We start from the raw sequence: 23,548 nt of genomic DNA, 5'->3' as shown, positions 1-23,548 counted from the left end.
CTTCTCAACAGTCCCCCCCTCCAGCACCAGTCACTGCCGCAACCTTAGAAACTACACTACACTGCAAATTATACAGTAAACGGAAATAAAACAATCTGGCTTGGTGCCCAGACCTCCTCGGCCACCTAGGCCCCTCACACAAGTACCGGCCATACCCCCCTGATGGCGGTCCTGGCCGGGTACTCTGATCGCGACCCCCCTGTTCACTTGCGGGACCCCATACGGGGTCGCGACCCACACTTTAAGAAGCACTGGTCTATACCCAGGAGTCATGCAGATAAAATGAACCTTTAGCATTAGGCAGACGTTGTAGCCCTTGTTTATTTTACTGTGGATTAAAGCCAACACTTTGCTTAGCAGTTACGTTGTATTGAGTAATTATGTTCCGTACACCCATTCCACCCCAAGTGTCATTCATTTTGACACCATTGAGTGAAAGGCCTAAAACCATAGTGGGAAGGAGTGCAATGTAAAAATCTCCAGTTTCCAACCAACCTAACTTTATAGCACATGGAACCATTGGTCTTTGTCTGCATCGTCAAACATTTTGTTTGTAGCCAATAGAGATGCTTTTTCATTAGCTAAGTAGCTAACGTTGCATGTGCCAAGCACTGAGCTCTTCAAAGTGCTAATAAGTCCTAAAATAAGACCATGTTTCCTGTGTGCACTCTCTAGGTGCATGTACATATCTGGCGTACCCGGCACAGGGAAAACTGCCACAGTGCATGAGGTGATCCGGAATCTGCAGCAGGCTGCAGATGAAGATGAGCTGCCATCTTTCCAGTACATTGAGATCAATGGCATGAAGTTGACAGATCCTCATCAGGCTTATGTGCAAATCCTGAAGGTGAGAGAATTCTGCCACTGCAAAGGCCCAAGCTACATAGCCAACTGTGTTAAAAAAAAAAAAAAATTAGCAAGCAGTTGTCCGTTAGTATTGCTCTGTGTATGTGATATTCATGTTATCTATATTCCATTCAGCTCTTGACTGGCCAGAAAGCAACTGCAGACCATGCTGCTGCTCTACTGGAGAAGAGATTCAGCACGCCTGCCTCCAAAAGGGAGACCACTGTATTGCTGGTAGACGAGGTAATGGCAATGCATGCTAATAGAAACGTGCTACATTTAGCCTTTGTGCCAGTGGTGGCCTGTTAATGTGATTCTCTGTTCTGGATAGCAGGAATAAATTCTTCATATGGGTGCAGCCTTTGATGATTAGCACACCACCAATACAATATCTTTGTCATAGAATAAAAGCTGCATTTAAATGGATAAATCCACATTGACTATACCACTTGCATCAGATGAAAATGAGACATACCTGGCTTGGGCAATCATTGAGTGCCTTGGGTCTTCTTAAACCCATATAAAGTTTGTTTCTGTGGCCTGGTGGTTCAAACATTTCTGTGGCTGGTCCACAGAGGTTAAAAATGCAGTCTGAGTGGTTGTGCTATGTCTAGAAGGGCTCATCTGTAGCCAATCCGAACCATAAGGTTTCTTCAGGTTAGGAATCAGCGGGAAACATTTATCAAGCAATTGGAGACTCATTTAAATGCAAACAACTGTTTTTATATGTATTTGTGACCCCTGTGACTGTAATCCTGAGCAACAAACCAAGACAAATTTGCACCTGTCTGCGACACATTTACCACTGGAGAAGACAGATACTCCTAAATGTGAAATAGGTCAAAACAAACGCACAATTAACTAGTCGGTGTCAGCTTTCATTCTGTTGCAGTGCTACTTCAGAGCAGCTGAGGAGGAATTTATGAATAAAGCTGCCCAAGTATAATAAACTTATCTCATTTTTCTTAGCTCTGCCTCACTGCCCCTGTTTATCATTGCCTAGCTCTTCAAAGAATTGATAAATGACAACTAATGTGTTTATTCTTCTTTTCCAGTTGGACCTTCTTTGGACCAGAAAGCAGAATGTTTTGTACAGTTTGTTTGACTGGCCCACTCGGAAACAAGCAAAACTGATTGTATTGGCCATCGCAAACACCATGGATCTGCCAGAGAGGATAATGATGAATCGGGTAGCCAGCAGGCTGGTAAGAGTAGCTGCTGAACTGTTCTACCAGATAGTCATGGACGGCATTTACTGTCATCTTCTTTAGAAGGAGAACTCTAGATCTTGAAATAATGGCCTGTGTCAACTGACTTTTGTTTGCTTCATGTGGGTTTTGATTTCCCATACAAATCTATGGGAGTGGAAAATCTGCTTGAAGAGGACAATGGCAGATCAAATGTCAGTAAATTCTGAATAATCCTAAACTGATGCCATCAACGTAAGCCCAAAGCCCTTTGACACAAGCCTCGTCAATCTGCATTTAACAAAGACTGATGTACATTCACATTCTTTTTACCAAATGTCAGGGACAACAAAGAACATAGCATGAGCTGTTTATATAAAACATGTGTTAATAGTTTAACATTTTGCCTATTTACTGTTATTTGCTTCGCTTACAGGGTCTCACAAGAATGTCATTCCAGCCGTACACTCATAAACAACTGCAACAGATAATCACCTCTCGTCTGAACCACGTCAAGGCATTTGATGATGATGCCATTCAGCTTGTTGCCAGAAAGGTAGAAGCTTAACCCTTTGACTGCCAGAGACATTTTGCACACATTAAATGCATGTGTTAGGCCTGAAGAATACTTGAAACCCCCCAAAACATATACTTTCTAAAAATTGCTATCACATAGGGGTCTGACCTGATGGCAAATTTATTCCTGTTTTGTGTGTGAAGGTTATTAACATTTAGTGTTTATTTAAGGGGGGGATCCAAGTCATGTTATGAACTTTGCATTTAAAAGAAAATCAGATGAATGCTACATTATACTATCTAGTGATGTTATAATAAATATACCGTGTATGTAAGAGCATAAGTTACATCCTTCAAGATTTAGCATCTAGGGCTGCAACAACTAATCGACATAATCGATTATAATCGATTATTGAAAAAGTTGTCAACTTTTTCATTAATCGATTAATCGGCTTCCGATCAGTTGGCCCCGTTCACAGCTCCACACACTGTGCGCCGCACCTCCTCCCCACCTCGCGCTCGCCGCTGCCAGACCCGCTCGCATCCACGCTCCACACGCCGCACCTCCTCCCCGCCTCACATTTCCTGCCCATCCACGATCGGCAAGGGACGCGGGGAGATGTAGTACGGAGGAGCAGGCGTGGGGGATGACAGCCGCTGATACACAGGTCCAATCTCCGAAGCAAGTTGCTGGAAGACTGTTCAGGTAAGCCTGCACTTTCCCACACATGGTACTCTATAATGTATTGCTGGGATTTGTATTCCTCTATAGCTGATGGTACATTGTGCTGTATATTATACATGGGAATACAAATCATTTATAATTTGGCATTTGCAGAGCCTTTTGTTTAAGCATTATTGATGCTTTTAAAGTCCCATTTAGCTTGTGTTTGGGATTGTTAAACACAGATCTCGATGGGAGCATTGGATGACACTTTAAACAAGCTGCTAGCAGCTTCAGTAAGCTTCAGCACCACTTGATGCTTGTTGAAAGTTTGCTGAATCCTGCTAGCTGCTTGTTTAAAGTATATTTAGCACTCGCAACATCTTCACATCTGTGTTTTAAAATCCCCAAACTGGAGCTGCGGGTTGCATTAAACAAGGCTGCTTGAAACTTGCTGAAGGCTTTGTAGTGCACACTGCTTTTATACAGGCCTTGGTGTAGGGAATGTATAATCCCTTGTGAGGTATTTGTATCGCTGTCATCTGTATTCCCGCTGTGGAGATTTACCATGTATATTGGCCCTGTTGACCATTGTTACCACCACAGAAGGTGATGGGAAGTTCAGACTTTTACAGTTGCCCTTGGAATAGGAGGCGAGGGGAAATCTACCAACAGGGACGGCCATCTAACATGAGGGTTCCCCTCACTGTTTATACTCTTCCACTTGCTTTCGGTCCTGTATTCAAAACACAAAGTATGGGGAAATCCCATCAACTGGATACAAGGCAAAAAAAAATAAAAAATCAACCTTTTAACCATTCCTTACTCTATCCAAAACTAGAAAAAAAATGGCTTAATATGTACTTTAATTTAACCTCTTAGTACACCATAAACAAGCAGTTGTAAGATGCATGTAGCCTAAAGATGCTGTAGAGTCATTTTAGTTTTACCGAAGAAACAAGAAATCTTTCTATTGCCTAGTAAACATGTTTGCTGCTTCTTGTTCCATATCTGCAGGTTGCTGCGTTGTCTGGTGATGCACGTCGCTGTCTAGACATCTGTCGCAGGTCAACGGAGATCTGTGAGTTCACTAGCAAGAAAGGTGAACCACCCGTGGTGAAAATGCCACACGTTATCCAGGCCTTGGATGAAATGTTCTCTTCCCCTTATGTCATTGCAGTCAGGTACCTACCATTGTAAAATTAATCCTCCAGGCTGCAGGTGGAAACACTTTGTGATCCCTTCCATTCCTCTTACTATCCTATCTAACAATACCTGTTGGGGCTATTGGAAGCATTATATTGCTTCCTCTTTTCTTTCACTGCTCTCTACCAAACGCTAGATCAGCTGTGAAACACTTGAAATCTATTTTACCTTCCTTTATTCCTCTTTTACCCTTTTGGCTATAACCATTTATTTTGTTCTTTTTTTTTTGCTATTACCTGCCCTTGGTTAAGAGAAAAAAAAATCCAGCTAGTCAGGAAAGAAGGGGTGATGTCTTCTTGTATACAGAGACTGAAAAATCTTGTGAAGTCAATATATGTGCTTCTGCTAGTTAGTAAGATCACTCTGCTACCTCCTGGTTTAGCACCCTTTCCTTGGTCAGCTAATACTCACTGGACAAGGTTGACAAAGCTGACTCGCTGTCTTTCCTATCTTACTGGAAAGTGTATGTAAATCACAAGACTCGTTGTAAAGAATTACAAAGAACTACAAATCCAATACAATTGAAAATGTTATATATTTCAACCTTGTATTTAACTGCCTGCCAAGAGTTTCACTTTAAGGACAAACTTTGTTTATATGTGTTCAGTCCCTTTTTAACCTTATCTAAGACTATTGACCGCTACATATTTATTTACCTTTTACAGAAATCTACAGAGTAGCCCAATGGCAAAGGTTTTAAAATGCTGGCTTGCATGTAATAATATACAATGAGGAAAGCTGTTAGCCATACCCACCAATCAGATTTCAGTAGATATGCGTCGTCATACCAGTGAAAAATTACATGGGGATGGGTGTGTGAGCTGCTGCACCTATATTTTTGTTAAGGCAGATCTGTATTTCCCTTGATGGGGCAAAGCAATAGGTTTGCTTGATGCCAACAACCATTATCAATTTATACTTGCCTATGCTCTCCCACTGCTCGTATATGTTGTCAAAGCTCATCAAAGAAACAAGTTCTTCACGTAATGTGGGGCGCATGACGACCCCAATACAGCGTTTTGCCTGAGCGTAAAATCGCCAGTGCTTGAACATTGTCACATGGGGAGCATGCATATAGCCACGATTTGGGTTTTGAAAGTCTAAACTTTCACAGGAGTTTTGAGTTTCAGCTGAGTATGAGGGCAGCGAGACAGCACAGGAAATGTGCAAATATGTGGTGGAAAAGAGGCGCTAGATCCTTGCTGCTTTAGGAGGCCCACTTTTTAAATGAATCTGTTCTTCAGGATGTTCTTGAAGAGGCTGCTACACATAAACAAAGACACTCCAAGCCTGAGTGGGGGGGGGGGGGTCCAAGGTAGATTCAAATGGAAAAAGGACAGACTGGGGCAACACCACTTTTTGAGTGCAAAATAATAGTTTATTTGTAAAGGTCAGTATGGTGAAACAGCCAATGTGTTTTGGGAGTTCACACAACCCCGCCCCCCAATCAGGGCTTGAATAAACTGAAACTTAGTTCCTTTCAGAATGTATGGATTCACCATAAAATGAATGGTGATCTTCAGTTACCGGTGTCTGCATTTAGTGGAGATTGTGCAGAGAAGATCTGACTAAGCACAGGAGATTTGACAGTTTTAGCAATAACCTGGTTTGTACTGTCATATAAGATCTGTCCATATTGTATGATTTACCTTGTGAAATCTTCCTCCTTAGGAACGCCTCTGTATTGGAGCAGTGTTTTCTCAGAGCTGTCATTTCAGAATTTAGAAGATCTGGTCTAGAAGAAGCCACTTTTCAACAGGTGTGTTTTGATTTATGTTCATTTTTAAAATTAATATTTGTTAAAGTATACACATCCCCAACGTTTATTTTAGTTTTGGATATAGTCGGTAAGGATTAGAACTGTGTACCTACAAGGGAAATTTACCTCCCATCTTTGTCGTGGTGACCATACAACCTGGAGAGAAAGTAATGGGAGAGGTAAAACTATACATTTGGCACCAGAGAAGGAACAAAAAAGACTTCCAGTTGTCGCCAGAACAGGAAAAGATCTTTTCTTGTTCAGGGATACCTGTCTGAGGGTATTTTCCATCACCTTGGATAGATTTCCTCTTCTGTGGCTCCTGGACTGCATGTGAAATCTCCCCAATGAATACAAGAGGGAAAAATACAGAGTTTAAGCATTCCATAATCCAAAACTAAAAAAATGTAAATAGAAGGGCCATCATACGCGTTACACTCTGTGCAATCTGTGTACAATAAACTTTAGATTTACCAAAACTACGTAATGTGAGGACCTACCCAATCAATGTGTATCCAATCAGGCAAACCCTTGCACTGTGTAGTAGTTGCAGTCTGATTGTAACGCGTGTGTGGTGAATTTAGGACGACAATTGCCAAGAGTCCTAATCCGGACGTCCTGAGTGAACATCAGAGTATGTAATACCTCTTCAAGTTGAACTTGGGCATAAATTGAAGGAATTCAATCCCCAGTGCAGCCTAATGATTAAAAAAACAGCTTTGGGTACTAAACTTTTTAATCGCTTTTCCCTGCAGATTCATCATTTACCAATCCAGCAATGTTTGGTGCATGGTGAGTCCAGAGTAGTGCTTTAAACTTTTCCAAAAAAACCTGCATCTTGAAATTCTAAAACTAACTAAACTAAAATTCTAACCTTGCAATTTATGTTAAAAACATTTCGGGACAGATATTTTGAAGGTATATAATCACCACTGGGGGGTGTTGTTTTTTTTTACTGTATAATGAAAAAAGTACCATAAATGTAATAGAAAAAAAAAAAAGTTTCCCTACGTTATGTTATAAAACATTTATTCTTACCCATATTTTTAGTAAAACATAAAATTTGGGGTCACGTCGGGTAAATAGACACCAAACATGTCAAGCCTTAAAATTGCGTGCGGCCGCAAAATCGCAAAAAACGCCCATAGGCGATGATTAAAATGCTTTCACTGCTCATCAGTTTAGTGTTATCAGTGATTAATGGCTCTAAAATTATTGCTCTCACTCCGACATTTGCGGCAATATTTAACATGTGCGCCACAATAGGCGCAATAGTCGTTTTCGCACGTAGGCACACCTGACGCATATCATACTTGTTTCAGGTCAATGATGAAGTCCGGGGATCATCATGACTAGCATAAATCTAATAAATTGTAGTTACTGTGACTTGAAAGCTCCTCTCCAAAATTCTTTGAGCCCTTTCAGCCATTTTGTTTTTAGTTGGAGGCATCTCTTTCCTGACTCCACCCAGCAAATGTCAGGGAACAATGATGCACCTGTTAGGAACTTATTATCCCCCCCCCCCCAAAAAAAAAAACAGCAGGTTTTTGGGGTTTTTTTTAACGTGCCTGTTTGCGTCACCATTGCACGACCAAACAAGATGGCTCAAGATCCCTTGCCTGGAAGAAAGCTGGGGGAAGGTGTCATAGGCCAGCAAGGGACGTTGTATCGCTGGTTGTGAGATGAGTTCCACTTTGAAGCTTTCTTTTATAGGGGTCTTTCAAATTCATTCCAGTTACAGGTTTTGCAGTAGCCAATAAAGTATTATGACATTCAAATGTGATTTTTTTTATTTTATTTTTTGTGAACCATTGTTTAATCCAACTTCACAAACAATGTTTTATACGTAGGTATACCACCATCATATCGCACTGTGCAGGATTGAAGGACTGCAGCCCCCCACAATGTCGGAGACCATGGCTGTGTGTCTAAGACTCGGAGCCTCTCGCCTCCTTCTGGTAGAGTCCAGCAGGAATGACTTGCACCTAAGAGTGAGGCTCAACATCAGCCAGGATGACATCATGTACGCCCTCAAGGAGGAGTGATCATTTTTACCATTTATTGGTATAGCTAAATCTTCTCTAAGAATGGTCATAATTCATATGTGAAGCACATAATAGTGCAAATGTTTATTGTATATAGAGTTTTAAAAATGTTTTACCTCCCAGTTGTATGCTATTTAATTTATAATAAAGCGTTGTATATGTTTTAACAGGTGATTTTCTTTTCAAATTGTGTATATTTGCCTGAGTAAATGGCTGTATATTTATTTAGGTGGTGTTTGTATATTGGAATTCTGACCTGCCAGACAACTCATTTGCTTATAGGAAGAAAACTCACCAATGTATCTGGCTCCTCTTGGCTCTTAAAATAGATGTAAACCCTAAACACCGAGAAGACCATCTGCCCCTCCATTTCCTCTTTTGTATACCTAAATTATAGAAGAATTGTAGTCCCACCATTAACCGTCTTTATGTCCTTTATGTAATGACCGGCCATACACAAAGCCTGACTCTCTTGTAGACCAAATCTGCGACCACCCACTTCAATCTTCCTGCCATTAACGACGTCAGTATTTTGAAGTCCGTATTGAGAATGGCGAACGGTCCTTCCCAGGTGTTTATATCAAGACTATATTAGCTGCAAAACATTCCTGGATTTGATTACGTCCCTCGAAACATTTAATTTACATATGGGGCTGTCTCCTTTTTTCGTAACACGATTTTACTCATCAGCATAACCATCCCGGGCCAAGTGCTTTCAACCATGAGAGTCCCTTAATGTTATCATCAACCTCCTCTTTATTGGGGAAATGTAGAAATTTAATTTGCGCAATGATAAGCTTGGCTAAATGGTGGGAAGGTATATCAGCTGAGAGAAGCTGAAGTCTGACAATTCCCTGGATGGCTAAGGTGGACCTGCGTACTGAGCAATAGGAAGTGGAGCAATGATAGAGGCCTTGGTGTGTTGGTTCTCCCTAAGGGCCTATTCACACGACGTCCGTTTTCTGTGCTGACCTGATCCGTACGCTCCTGCTCTAAAAATGTATCCCTATGTGTTTTATGGGCTACAGTTCTCACGTGCGCAGTCCGTTCAGGTTACGACAGAAAAAATACTGCATGTCACATTTTGTACGGTCAGGAAACGCAAAACACGTCAAAAACGCACTGCAATGCAGCTGACATACTGACAGCCCCACTCCAGCAAAACATTTTTATTTTTTTTACTGGAACGCATCAAAAACGCGGCAAAACACATAGCACCGCGTCTGCAGATCCGCCCCTGATCAGGACCTGAAAATCATGTGAACAGGGCCTAAAAGTCAGTTCTGAGCCATTTACCGTATATGGGTGCCGCTGCTTAGCATGAACCCGTATCTAGGACATAACCATCTTGTTACGGTTTCAGGCCAAAATGTTATTATCCCTTGCAGTGGGGCTACCCCTGCACTGCAAGGGTTAACTGCTCTTTTTTGTGTAGGTGCGCAAAAAAAAGTTAACATTTTCCTCGGAGTTCTTTAAATTCTGCAACTTTCACCTGGTTATCCTGACATGAAGGCCCTTGTTCGAAGCATTTCCTGCTATGGGTGGCAATGTTCTGTATACATCTCCCAAGTTGTGTGTCTGTTACACGATCACTCGATGAAGACTACAAGTGGCCACACTGATACACATTGAACAGACATGGTCCACTGTTGTCAAAATCGGGAGATTCGGTTTGAAAAATACCATGCAGCCATCACTGGAGTGCATGTAGTCGATAAGTGACTGCAAACTGGCTGCAGGAGGTCATCGGCAATAACTTGCAACGGGATGATAAGCCCTATTTTAATTGAGCCCTATCGCTATTGTCTGCAGGATGAAATAAGTCCCATGGCCAGTAGAAGGAAAATAAGCCCCATCATTAATATACAGTATATGTGGGCGAAACCTTCCAAGTTGACATCAACGCAAGTTTTAGGTCTCATTCACACACAAAGAGCACAATTGTACGCATATTTGTATTGCGTATTTGCGCAGATTGTATGCAATCCCAGAATGCATCATTTTCAATAGAACCTTTAATGTACTGTGCGTGTACTTGCATATTTACGTGTATATGTGCGCACGCGTATAAAATATGCAGAGATTCCGAGCCCGGACTCATCTCGGTTTCATTTTGTTTTTGAGCATCTTTACGCTGCGTAAAAGTACAGCTCCATTCGCAGCTATGTGTATGGAGCCATTTATTTGCATGTGGGAAAAAATGCTGCACGCATCTATGCGCAGCGTATTATACGGCAGTGTGAATGAGGCCTTCGGTAAGGCTTTGGGGTTCATTTATAAAGGTTCTGGGGAGGCCAAGCTGTTCACACAACACTAGTGCCCTCTACTCATCAGCGCCATCTAGGGGCACTAGTGAACTTTATAAATGAACCCCAAAGTGTTCCAGCACCCCCGGATCCTGTAGGCCCACCTTGTGGACACAGCGTGAGACAATGGCCGCGATTGTCCCGCAGGATCCGTGCAATATGGTGGCTGCAGAGTCTGGAAGTGATTTATGTCACAAAGGATAAAAGAAACAAGTGGCAATTGTTTATTTTGCACAGTGCTTCAGCAGACTACATGTCATTCAGCCCGGGTTGGCCAGTGTAGCATTGCGCAATCACACAGAGGATGTGAAGAGTGCAGAGAGTCAGAAGAAGCCGCACTCCCCCCCCAGCTCCCTCCATTCCTCAGCCCCGGCCGGGGACCGCACACAGGTGACACTAGATGACACATTCCTGCAGGTGAGCACGTGACCCGGGCGGAGCATGCGCCCTGACTGCGATCACGTGCCGTGTGACAGCGGCTCTCTGCTTCCGGGATCGCTCCTCCCAGCAGCCCATGCTCCTCCTGACACCCGCCGGTGCTGTCATCTCCGCTGACAGGTACTGAGGTGAGTTCTGCTGACAGGCTGCCGCCGGGCACCCACCCCAGGACCCCATTCCTGTCACCCTGCATGTGTGTGTCCCCCAGCACTGACCCACCGGGTACCTGTCACCCCATAACCTTTGACACCCCACCACTGGACATATGGTGGACTCTCTCCCCTGCCAACAACTCCACAGCTGACCTTTCCACTAGTGTTTTCACCCAACAGAGCCTCCCTCCAAAAACAGTCATATACTCATAAACATTACAGAGCCCTGCTAATAGGGTTGCCACTTTTCCTTCAAGCGAAACCCGAACACTCTAGCGACGCTCAGACATTTTAGGGGGAGAAGGAGTCGTGGCTTATTCATATGTAAATAGTGTCGCCCATTCATGTGCATCACAGTTGAGACTATTTTCAATGGGGGGCCAGTAGCCCCTATCTTAATTTTGGTTGCCCCTGTCTGCCTGACATCTTGTATCCGGGTTTCTGCTGCCATGAAACCTGGACACAGCGCTCAAAACCCAGACTGTCCGGGTGAATACTGGACAGGTGGCAACCCTACCTGCTAACCATAACATATACCCAGAGGTGACCCTCTCCCCTTTAACTATAACATATACTCAGAGCTGACCACTCCCTCTAAATATGACATACACCCAGAGCACACCCCCTTCTCTTTAAATATAACATTACCCAGCGCAGACCCCCCTCCCTCTAAATATGTGACATATACCCAGAGCACACCCCCTTCCTTTTAAATATAACATTACCCAGAGCAGACCCCCCTTCCCTTTAAATATGACAAGATCTATCGGCCAGGTAATCAGCCAGACTAGACAAGGGTCACCGCACATCTACCTATTATAGTTGCACTGGAAAGTGTCAGACAGCATCTGATCATCTGCTGTTAATGATTCTACCCCCTACCTACATATAACAGTCATAACTTTACCTATTGTTTTTTTGTATATTATAAAATTGAGCATATTTCTATGTTGTATCTTCTCTTTGAGCCAGCAGGTTGTTCTTTAGGCTCATTGTCATGTTTTCCTGGATTTTCCAGTGTGCTTCATTGCTGTAAGAAGCCTGTTTACAGAATTCAATAGCTCAAGCTAAAATTTACACACAAAAGTAAATGTCTTGAATCAGTGACTTCTCTCTTACCAGCCCGTTCCCGGATTTCAGTCAGTCAGCACTAACCGGCAGGCAATTACTGCTGTCCTGTCTCTGAGAATCCTATCATATGTATTAAATGTTTCTTTAAAAAAAAAGGAATGTGTATATTTTTGCATGCAGCCCGACGGTGAAGGTCGCCTGAACAGTCGCGCTATCCCGGCCGTGTGGATCCGCTCGAGGTAAGTGTCACTCAGTGTGAATGGGGCCTTAGGCTATTTTCTCTTCTGCTTGAATGTTCTATAATGATTATGGGATTAGAGGATGTTGGAGAAAATTAGCAGGTGAATGTAACTATTGCTACTACAGGGATGTCCATAGTAGCAATGGTTACATTTACGTAATTCCCTCCAGTGTTCTCTACAAAGTTTTGGGGTCTATTTATAATCAAGATTTGTAAGGCAAACGGCTCTGCAAATTTGTTATGAAGACACCTATGAGTCACGGAACTCAGCAAGTATGCAGCAAAGTCCTGCTCAGCACACCTGCTCTGATTAAAGCACGGTACCGCGTAACAAACCTACCATGCGTTAAGAATGCGGGGGCGTTGCATTGCTATTCATTGCACCTCCTGTCTGCAATGCAATTGCAACGCACCTCGCACACTGTTAACGCATGGCAGGTGCATTGTGCGGAACCGTGAAATTAACACACAGGCCCAGTGTGAACAGGCCCTAATGGGTTTTTTTGTCCCTATTTAGGTTCAAACATAGAAAAATCGCGCGACATCCACGGGAAAAAGGGTCCTGCACAAGCGACGCACGACAGGCAACATGGAGCTGTAGAATAGAACAGCTCCATTGAAAATCATTGGACAGCGACTTGGGCACTTAAGGCTAGGTTCAGATCTGAGTGACCCTGAGACGCGAGCCCGGGGAATGTGCGATCGTGTGCGGGTGTACACAGGGATTTCCACGCGGCGCTATAGCTTTGAATGGGGTTACAGGCTCGCGGCAATCGCTAAAAAAAAGGTACAGGTACCTTCTATTGAGACACATGATGTGCAGCTTTTTTTAGCCGCGATTGTGTTCAATTGCACAAGCTGAATCGCGACGGGAAACTGCGCGATCCGCCCAGCACAACTGGGGTGTCATTAGAAAATAATGGCACCGCCATCGCGATCGGCTGTGGTGGGGGGCGACTCTCTGATTAAAACCGCACGGATTGCCGGGCGATCACATAGTCTCCCACCACAGCCAATTGCTTATTTTCTAATGGCACCCCAGTCGCCCCGGGCGGATCATGCGGTTTCCCGCCACGATTCCGCCCATGCAATTGAACATGATCGCGGCTCGGATCGCCCAGGTGTGAACCTAGCTTAAAGGAGAACTATGGGGTCAGTGTTTTTCCCCATAGTTCTCCTTAGGGTAACGGGAGGACACAAACTAGCGTCCTCCCGTTACCCTAAGCTCAGTATACCGCGAGCTATAGCTTGCGGTATACTGAGCAGCCGGAGCGGATCTAAACATGGACGTCGAGATCCGCCCAGCTGCGTGAGTGACAGCTGGCTCTGCCTATCTAGAGGCAGAGCCAGCTGTACCCGCCCCCTCGCCCGTCCGTTCCGTCAGTCAGCGCTGGCAGATCGGAGAGGGGAATCCAGCCCCTCCCCCTGTCACGGCAGAGAGCTGTGACAGGATCGAGAGGTGAGTGAACGCCGGTATATGTTCGCTCACCTCCCGATCTACTGAGCCGACCTGTGACAGTCTCATTGTCACAGGTCGGCTAGAACTATGAGGTGAGTGAAAAGCACTCGCCTCATAGTTCTTCTTTAAATTCCAGGGGGACCTCATGCAGCTGCACAATCTACACATATGTTTCCTATTCCTTTTTACCCCCACGTCACAAACATAGTAAGTGAGGGCCCAATATGACATATACATACACAAATAAACATACACCCTATCTAGAGGCAGAGCCAGCTGTACCCGCCCCCTCCCCCGTCCGTTCCGTCAGTCAGCGCTGGCAGATCGGAGAGGGGAATCCAGCCCCTCCGCTGTCACGGCAGAGAGCTGTGACAGGATCGAGAGGTGAGCGAATGCCGGTATATGTTCGCTCACCTCCCGATCTACTGAGCCGATCTGTGACAGTCTCATTGTCACAGGTCGGCTAGAACTATGAGGTGAGTGGAAATCACTCACCTCATAGCTCTCCTTTAAACATCCGATTCTTCCCCATTCTCACAACAGCTAGGTAATTGGCACCAAACTCATGTAAATGGATTTCGCTGGTTGAATAGCTATGTCATCTATTTTTTTTAAATAAATAGACTCCTTAGTGTTGGAGCTGGAGGGTCAGTGTGACCACCAGGTTCTAGTCATTGCCAGCCATGCAACCTCTATGGTTAACCAGGTTTCCTGTAAGCATTTATCGCCACCCATGTTCTCCGTTACATAGATGATGGCTAGCTGAGCTGTCATGTTTGTTTGGTGCATTCGGGATTGTGCATGCATGTCTGTTCACCCTTGGTACCGTCATAACATACATATCATCCATCTTTTCCAACCATTGGCCTGATTTATCAGTACTGCAGCAAGTATAGAGCAATGGCTCGGAGCAACCAACCAGGCTAATCATTTGTTCTTGTATGCAGCTGGGAGAAGCGCTTTATGTTTTTTCCTTCCAGTTTCATTTCCTCATTCTTTCATGATTCAGCTCCTGCCTCCTGCTTTTGTATCTGTGTCCTCTTCCTGTATGAGTTTCACTGGATTAAATGTCTGTGTGACCTACTTTCATCTCTCCTGCCGTGTCTCTGTCACGTGTTTGTGAACAATAGAAATAAAACTTTATATTATTACGTATAATTCTACTTCAGTCATGCAGATGTTTTACTTAATGTCATCCACATGTAGAGGTAAAGGTGATGATAAAGATCAGCAGCACTCACAAATGGAAGAAATCCAGAAGTTCTCTTTATTGTAGAATAATGTCACATGTATCCAATAGCCAACGTTTCGGGATTGCGCAGGGTCCCTTCATCAGGGCAAGCATAGTGACTAAGCCGATGTTCATTATGCTTGCCCTGATGAAGGGACCCTGAGCGGTCCCAAAACGTTGGCTATTGGATACATGTGACGTTATTCTACAATAAAGAGAACTTCTAGATTTCTTCCATTTGTGAGTGCTGCTGATCTTTATCATCATCTCTGGAATTGCACAGCACCATCCGTGGACATCACTGTGAGCACCATTGCTATTTTATAGCATTAAAGGGCCTATGTGCTGTATGGTGTGCATGGGGACACTTCTGCTGACGCACATGTAGATGTAGGTAAGCAGTCATTGCACCATGTTAGTATGACTTTTTCCACTTCTTCCACCATGGCAGCCAACGGAGAGACTGCACGTCTGACCTGATGGGCACAGAACACACACAGAGAAGATTAACCCCTTGCCACCGATTCTCAGTGGCCCTTTAAGGGGCTCTTAACACCAGTAATAAGTCAGAGGTGGCCTTCCCGATCATGAGCTCACTGAGATTGGATGTCATAATGGTCACATGCTCAGGAGTCCATACAGCTGGGTCCAGATTATATACAATGACAGTTATATCACTTTTTTGGGAGTGCGCTAGTGAGCAGCTGGCTTTTAGTCCCACCCACTGCGCTGACGCATATGTGCATTACACCGGTAGGAAGGTGTTAAAAGCCCCACCCACCCTCACTTCCTCAGTGTTCTTCTGTGCGGTGACCTGCGTTGCTACCCGGTCACATTGTTTGCCTGATGAAGGGACCATATATGGCCCTGAAATATCATTTACGTTGTGATGATAGGCTTGCATCAATAAAAGTGGAAGTTATGGAACAGGTGGAGTGCCGGTGACTTTCATGTCTATTTGCATGCGGTGGTATCCAGCTCGCTGCGGAAAAATGCGGCATGTTCATTTCCTGCGTGAATAACATTCTCACTGAGCTCTTTCTTCAGGAAATATGTTTCAGCTTGTGTGAACTGAGGTACAGATGAGCAGAAAACAGCAAAGTACATAAACCTGCCATTATAAGAACAGTATAATAAAACACTCTTCTCTTATTCCATGGTGCTGTGCCCATGGGAACCTACATTTACAGCTTTCTTATCTGTTTACTTCTTTTTGCTTAAACTCTTTGGAATGACCTGTTCTCTTTTTACAGGACGCTTGACTTCAGACGTCGCCGACACCCTGCCTGGGGGCAGAGCTTCCATGAGCCACAATGCTGGGCAGAAAGCCTGGCAGAAAAAATGCCCCAGCCAAGGGCAAAGGAGTAGCTGCCGCCAAAGAGGTAAGAGGGCCCATATGATGCTTGTCTGACACATCTGAAGGGAGATTGCTAACCATAGTAGTCAGTACTGATACTAGTATTGGTGCCGATACCAAGTATTTGAGTACTCTCCCAAATGCTCCGATACCTTCCCCGATATCGGAACTTCCGGTCAGTGCCGTAGGGAAACATGGAGCCAGCTTCCTGTGCGATCAGGAAGCTGGGCGGCGAGTAATGACCCGCCTCCCGGCTTCCTGATTGGCTGGGAAGCTGGCTCAATGCTGATTGGCCGGGAAGATGGCTTCCCGGCCTATCAGCATCGAAATGGCCGAACAGCCGTCTCCTTAAATTGTTTTTGGATTTGTTGGCATTGGACTGATGACCATGTTTCCTCTTGTCTTTGTTCCTGTGTTTAGCTTGGCCTGTTTGTAGACTTCAATCCGGAGGATATGATGAGGGGAATCCCAGATGATGGAGACCTAGAGGCAGAGCTAGCCGCCCTTATGGGTGGGAAAGTGACACCCAAGGCAAAGCCTAAAGGAAAAGGTGAGAACAGCTAGAGCTTCACAAAATACCAAAAGACATACTGTATATGATGCTGTCGGTCACTAGAGTTGGCACAGCAGTTTTCTCTTCCGTTCATTGAAGGACACAGGGAACAGATCTAGGATCATGTACTGTAGGGTAATATCGCCAACTGCAGGAGAAGGACGCTAGGCACAAAACTAAAGACCAATTACAGCCTAGGGGCGGCCCCTGCTGGTGGCCAAACCCCCCACCTGCTGACAAGTCTCCAGTTTTTTGCCTAGCGTCAGGAGTAAGGAGCTAAGAATTTTTTCTCGGGTATTCTTACCTGACTTTCTTCCTGTTTTTTCACTGATTCTTCTAGCAAGTGCTGCCAGGGCGACAAGCTGGATGTGGTAGATCCTTGTAGTCTCCCCTGGGCGGCCGGCGAGCGCATGCAGACTCTGCTACGGTGGGTCGGCTGCGACAACTCTGTCTCGACGGATTGGCCTGTGGGCTTGTCCCAATGGAATGCATATGACCGGGGGGCTCGCCCGACCAGTCACAGCACTCCGTACAGGCTGGCGACGCCGCGACTGCGGTCGGGTGCGTTCTACCCGCTGTCCCTACTCGTCCTTACCTCTTTGCTCCGCGTGGATTCGGCCCGACGTCTCGGGTGCTGGAGGTGGCTGTGGTGCGAGGACGGTGCGCGTTCCCCAGCATGGTGGTATGTATGTGGGGCAGGGACTGTGCGGGAGGACTTCAGGGGCTGCCTGCCGTTCTGTTTGGTTGTGGTGCCAAATTGCTCCTGTCCGATCCCCGTTACCGCCTTGGGATCTGAACCTGGTTCTTTAGTTTTTCCGGGAATCTCCTTTCTAGATCTGCCCTTGTCTCAAAGGGTTGCCTTTTTGGTTGCGATCACCTCCGTTCGCAGGGTTTTGGGGTTAGCGACTCTGTCTTGCACTTCACTGTTGCTGGTCTTGCATCGGGACAAGGTGATCCTACGACCTCGACCGTCCTTCCTGCCTGAGGGGGTTTTTGATCTTCCATCTCAATGTGGACATTGTTTTTACCGTCCTGGTGTCCGAAGCCCGTTCGTAGGAAGGATAGATGTGGTTCGCACTCTCCGGGTTTAATTAGGTGCTATAGCTTCCTTCCGCGAGTCGGATTCCGTTATGTTGTTGCGGATGGTCCTCGGAGTGTCGGGTTGCTTCCTCGGCCGCCATCTCTCGCTGGATTCGCAACGCGTTTTCTCAGGCGTATGCCTTTAAGGGGGCGTTTTGCCTTTTTCTGTTAAGGCCCATTCTACAAGGGCTGTTGAGGCATCTTGGGCCTTCCGTCCTGGTGCCTCGGTTTCTCGAGTTTGTAAGGCCGCTACTTGGTCTTCTGTTCACACCTTTGCCAAGTTTTATAAGGTGGATGCTTTGGCATCGGTAGATGCTGGTTTGGGGCGCATGATATTGCAGGCGGCCGTTTGAGGGGATTGTTTTCTGTTGAGTTTATTTGGTTTTTTTCTGCCCACCCCTCTTCAGGTACTGCTTTGTGACGTCCCTACAGTACATGATCCTAGATCTGTTCCCTGTGTCCTTCAATGAACGGAAGAGAAAATAATATTTTTGTACTCACCGTAAAATCCTTTTCTCTCCGTTCATTGAAGGACTCCTAACTGCTTGTTACTTACTGGAGACTTGTCAGCAGGTGGGGGGTTTGGCCACCAGCAGGGGCCGCCCCAAGGCTGTAATTGGTCTTTAGTTTTGTGCCTAGCGTCCTTCTCCTGCAGGTGGCGATATTACCCTACAGTACATGATCCTAGATCTGTTCCCTGTGTCCTTCAATGAACAGAGAGAAAAGGATTTTACGGTGAGTACAAAAATCCTATTTTTTTTTTTCTAACTCCCCCCAATAACATAGTTTTATTACCTGATCCTGCCAGTTCCTTTGATGTTTACGTCCTTTAACAGAGTGACAATGCTGTTTGTTCTGCAGTGAAATCACACAGCAGCATTGTCACCCCGTTTTCAGGGAAGTCTTATGCTGGCCATACACAAGTACATTTATTTTGTTAAGTCTGTGACCACAAAATACCTCACAGATTCCTCCAGCCACGCTAAATAGCATGGATGGTCACATCTCCCTCTGCAGCTATTGTATTCTGATAGCCGGCACCCACCGTTGTTAGATAAATGAACAGTGACTGCAGCTGATTTACAGCCGTCCCTTGTCGGCCAACAATTTCACGCACCTCCTTTGATTTTCTGATTGCAGGATTTCAGGTGGGAGACTGCCGACAGGGCCACCCAAAGAATAAATTTCGGCCAGTTCATCAAGAACTGGCTGAAACGCCCTCCATGTAAGGCCATCTTAAGAGGGAGTTTATGTAAGAGAGAAACAAATGAAATCCAAGCTCCAGCTAATGCCTTTTAGGGCCCATTCACACCACATCCAGATTACCAGATAACGTCACCATTGGACTTTCTGTGTTGAGGAGAGGAGATTTTGCACAAGAAAGGAATAATGATGGCTGAAGTAGATACAGAATATCTTGTGGAACCTGTAGAGCGTTACCCTGAACTGTATGATCCAAAGCAAAGGTCTGCATATAGAGTCCAAAACTGACCCTTTGATTCCCTTAGCCTCAGGAGCGGGTGCACCCAAAAATGACGTCTCCTGGGAGCACGTTCTCTGAGGATTGCTGTAGCCAACACTAACATCATGCCTGCATATAGGTAATACATGTCTGCTCCCCACTTTCCACACGCAAACAAAGAAGTGTTCAGAAGCACAAGCAAGTGACCTTAGAGCATACTGACAGCCCAAACAAAAAATGGATTGCGTCAAAAACGCATCTGGTCCAGAAAATGGTGTGAACCCAGCCTGAAACAGTTACAGTAACAGTTTTTTGTTTGTTTTTTAAGCCATATGAAGAAAAGGTGACTGTTGTAAGCAACCCCACGGTATTTTACAGTTTGTCTCAATCCGTGTAATTGTCACTTTTGCTGGACAGCTTGGTTCGTAAATGTGGTGAGAAATATTTTTTTTAAAACATGTAAATAAAAAAAGGAATTTATATACTGAATACTATTGTTTCGGGTTCTAACCCCGTTCAGTTAACAGAATACAATATTTATAGTGGACCTTGACTTTCACACCGGTTCTGTCACAGCAAAAGTCTGATCTTTTCCACTCAAAATATCTCTACAGCTCCCCTTCCTATGGATCATATAGAGAAGATGGCGCAGGAATGTATGAGAGACCTGGACGCCGAGGAAGAGGAGGCCGACGTTCTGGAGGATGAGGACGATTTGCTGGTGAGTTTGACTTTCTGTTTTAGTTAGCAGTAAATGGCTTATATGTACACATATATATATATTGTCAACTTCTGTGGTTGTAGGCTGAGCTGCAGGAAGTGATGGGGGCGGTAGAGGAAGAGTCTCCTACTGACACACAAGATGTCGAAGAAGATGAACCTCAGCAGGTGGAAGAAGCAGAGCCTGCTAAACAAGTTACCTCTTTAGCTGAGGACCACAAAACTCCCTCTCAGGTAACATACCGGACAGACAGATGCACTCAGCTGGGCTGAGAGTGATGGGTTATTAGGGGAGGTATCTATAAATGTCTATTCAGTTCTATTATTTTGTCAGCAGGTCGGAAGCATTTAAATCTGAACATTGGCAAACACATAAATACACTATATTATAAGTATATATGTAACATTTTATATATATAGATCTATATATATATGTATATATAATATATATATATATTTATACACAAACACACTGTGTGTGTGTACTGTATATGTAAATTTCAGGTACTTACACTAGTTTCATTTAAAATATATTTAATTATATTTGTAATACATAATTGCATTTGTTTGTGTGTAACCTCTGTCTGCATTTTAATAATCTCTACTCAATAGTATATTTGTCATAGAGATCCAGACATGTGATAACATGGTCTGCTGAGCCATCACACTCAGTACCCCGTCTTTGCTTCTGTCACACTTCAAGCCTGTTTTCACACACTAAAAGGTCCATGGATTAGTTCTGTCACATTTACACTAAAAAGCAACTAAATAATGACGTAAACAATATGGTCGAATGTTTGAGAACACCTGACCATCACACCTACCTGTATGGCTGAAGGTTTGTGGATACCCCTCCAAATTACCGAGTTCAGGCGTTTCCGATAAAGGGTACTGATACAACATACAAAGACTTTTTAGACCGTTGTGCACTTCAGCCATGTGGCAACAAATTGGGGAAGGCCTGCTTCTGTTCAGGCGTGACTGTGCCCCTGTACACAATGGTAGCTCCATAAAGACATGGTTTGACCTTTCTAGTGAGTGGAAACTCATGTGGCAAGGGCAGAGTCCTGACGTGCTGAACACTTTGATGAGAACTGGAATGCCAATTCTCCAACATTAGTACCTAAGCTCACACTAGCACTTTGGCTGAATGGACACAAATTCCTATTCCCAATCCAAAATCTTGTGGAAAGCCTTCCTAGGGCAGAGACTGTTATAGCCACAAAAGGCAGGTCAACTCAATAGTAATACCCTTGGTTTTGGAATGGAATGTCCATCAGGCTGGTATAAGTGTGATAGTCACGGGTCCAAAAATGTTTGCCCATATAGTGTGTGCATCTTTTACCTTCTGTACAGCTTAAAGGGTATGTTAACCCTAATAGTGGAGTTAACTTATTTGGTCCATTTGACTGTTAAATATAACATTGAAAATGTTTTGTTATAGCGGTTTGGTAAGTGCCAGAAATCCTGCTGAATCATTGTCAACTAATAACATCCTGTGCTTTCAGCATGTGTATTGGGTACATAATTCCTAACTATCCCTGAAGACTATAGAGCCCCTTTCCTCTGTTAAGGAGAAGAGGGGAGGGGGTGTTCTGTAGTCTTGTCTTAGGGTGACAACGCGGTTTCTTCATAGATGCTAGGGATTAACCAATACCGTTACTGAGTATTTGGGCGAGTATTCGTACTCGCCCAAATGCTCCGATACTTGCTTCTGAAACCAGAACTTTAGGTCAGAGGGAGATCTCCCTCTGACTGCAAGTGCCTAGGGAGCATGGAGCCGACCTCCTGGTTGCCTAGGAAGCCGGCTTCACTTGTTGCTAGGCAGCCTGGCTTCCTAACCAATCAGGAAGCCGGGCAGCACGTCATGACTCTCCTTCCTGATAGTAAGGAAGCCAGGCTGCCTAGGAGCAAGTGAAGTTGGCTTCCTAGCCAATCAGGAAGCCGAGAGACGGGTCATGGCGTGCCGCCCGACTTCCTGATTGGCTAGGAAGCCAGCTTCACTTGTTGGTAAGCAGCCTGGCTTCATAACCAATCAGGAAGCCGGGCAGCACGTCATGACTCACGTCCCGGCTTCCTGATTGGTCATAAAGCTAGGCAGCCTCGGCAAGTGAAGGCGGTGTTCTTTCAATAGAACACCAGCTTCACAGGCAATCGGGAAGACGGGCGACGGGTCATGATGTGCCACCTGACTTCCTGATAATCTGAGCACACGGCATTGGTACTCGTTATCGGTGAGTATCGGAAAAAAAATATCGGTACTCGATACCGAAATACTGGTATCGGTGCATCCCTAATTGATACTGTATGATGGTGAGCGTTGTCACCCTAGGACAGGAAGTGTGTTACTGGCAGAATCACCAGGTGAAAATAAAGTAAAGAAGCCTGAAAAACATCTAATGCTGACAACAAATAAAATGATTTTGCTGTCTGTGTCCCCATGGGTAAGGTTTTGTCAAAAAGAGATCATTTTCTCCAGCAGTGGTCCAGATAGGAACAATACTTCTTTTTTTTTTTTTTCCAGATGTATATGGCTGCCTCCAAAAATAGCTAGAATAGAAATACAGATTCTTTTTCAAAACGTGTTAGATGTTCATATGAACAGTTTATTAAAATGAAGGCTGAAAGACAAAAATGACAATGTCCCTCTAATATGTGAGTACAACTGTGCATCTGTGTATTTTATTGGTTTAGTCTGATTAAAGTCTTACATTTATTTTCTGATTCCCGGGTTATTTTTAATATTTCTGTTTATAGTTTGAATTGGTTTACGCATAAAATCCAGACTTGGCTGTGGTAACGGTTTTTCCCACTGACTGCAGCCGGCCCGACCACTCCCTGCATGGTGAGACAGAGCATGCACTGTTCTCTGCTACCTCCACTCGTCTCTCCCGCGCCCCTTTGATTTTATTTCTACCAGTCATACTCTTTCAATACGTTCCCTCACTCGCACTGTAGAACTCGCACTGCCACAGGCTGGGATTGCTGGGACAGACGTTCTCTCTCTGGCTATTTTAGGTTTTCTAGGTTTTTATATTTGTCTATTAGAAGATTCTAAAGTAATACTGGAGGGCACAGAGCACGAGTCAGCTGATGGCAGTAATCTTACCATCTCAGCATGCTTCCACATGTTCAGGTACCTTCTCTACCCCTCTGCCTGATATGTTTTGACCCATGTAGGTTATCAGAGCATGTCAATGTGTAGACGTGTGTGTGTGTGTGTGTGTGTGTGTGTATATATACTGTGTATATATA

General features: G+C 44.6%; 2 protein-coding genes across 2 annotated transcripts in view; both read left to right on the top strand.

Annotated features, from left to right (window-relative positions):
* Nucleotides 1-8,389, top strand: part of ORC1 (origin recognition complex subunit 1) — a 25,089-nt gene extending 16,700 nt beyond the window's left edge. The window contains exons 12-18 of the mRNA XM_018552462.1: nucleotides 676-847; nucleotides 982-1,089; nucleotides 1,902-2,051; nucleotides 2,470-2,589; nucleotides 4,231-4,397; nucleotides 6,091-6,178; nucleotides 8,029-8,389. Coding sequence (XP_018407964.1) covers nucleotides 676-847; nucleotides 982-1,089; nucleotides 1,902-2,051; nucleotides 2,470-2,589; nucleotides 4,231-4,397; nucleotides 6,091-6,178; nucleotides 8,029-8,223 — 1,000 coding nt within the window. The 3' untranslated portion in view covers nucleotides 8,224-8,389. The remainder of the gene's footprint in view (nucleotides 1-675; nucleotides 848-981; nucleotides 1,090-1,901; nucleotides 2,052-2,469; nucleotides 2,590-4,230; nucleotides 4,398-6,090; nucleotides 6,179-8,028) is intronic.
* Nucleotides 8,390-11,028: 2,639 nt separating this feature from the next.
* Nucleotides 11,029-23,548, top strand: part of CC2D1B (coiled-coil and C2 domain containing 1B) — a 36,332-nt gene continuing 23,812 nt past the window's right edge. The window contains exons 1-5 of the mRNA XM_018552458.1: nucleotides 11,029-11,095; nucleotides 16,375-16,503; nucleotides 16,899-17,028; nucleotides 20,188-20,294; nucleotides 20,378-20,527. Coding sequence (XP_018407960.1) covers nucleotides 16,435-16,503; nucleotides 16,899-17,028; nucleotides 20,188-20,294; nucleotides 20,378-20,527 — 456 coding nt within the window. The 5' untranslated portion in view covers nucleotides 11,029-11,095; nucleotides 16,375-16,434. The remainder of the gene's footprint in view (nucleotides 11,096-16,374; nucleotides 16,504-16,898; nucleotides 17,029-20,187; nucleotides 20,295-20,377; nucleotides 20,528-23,548) is intronic.

This window comes from Nanorana parkeri, unplaced genomic scaffold, assembly GCF_000935625.1.
Source record: "Nanorana parkeri isolate BGI_ZX_2015 unplaced genomic scaffold, ASM93562v1 scaffold89, whole genome shotgun sequence".
Taxonomy (NCBI): domain Eukaryota; kingdom Metazoa; phylum Chordata; class Amphibia; order Anura; family Dicroglossidae; genus Nanorana; species Nanorana parkeri.
The sequence above is the reverse complement of the archived record's forward strand: the minus strand, read 5'-3'. Positions and strand labels throughout refer to the sequence as shown.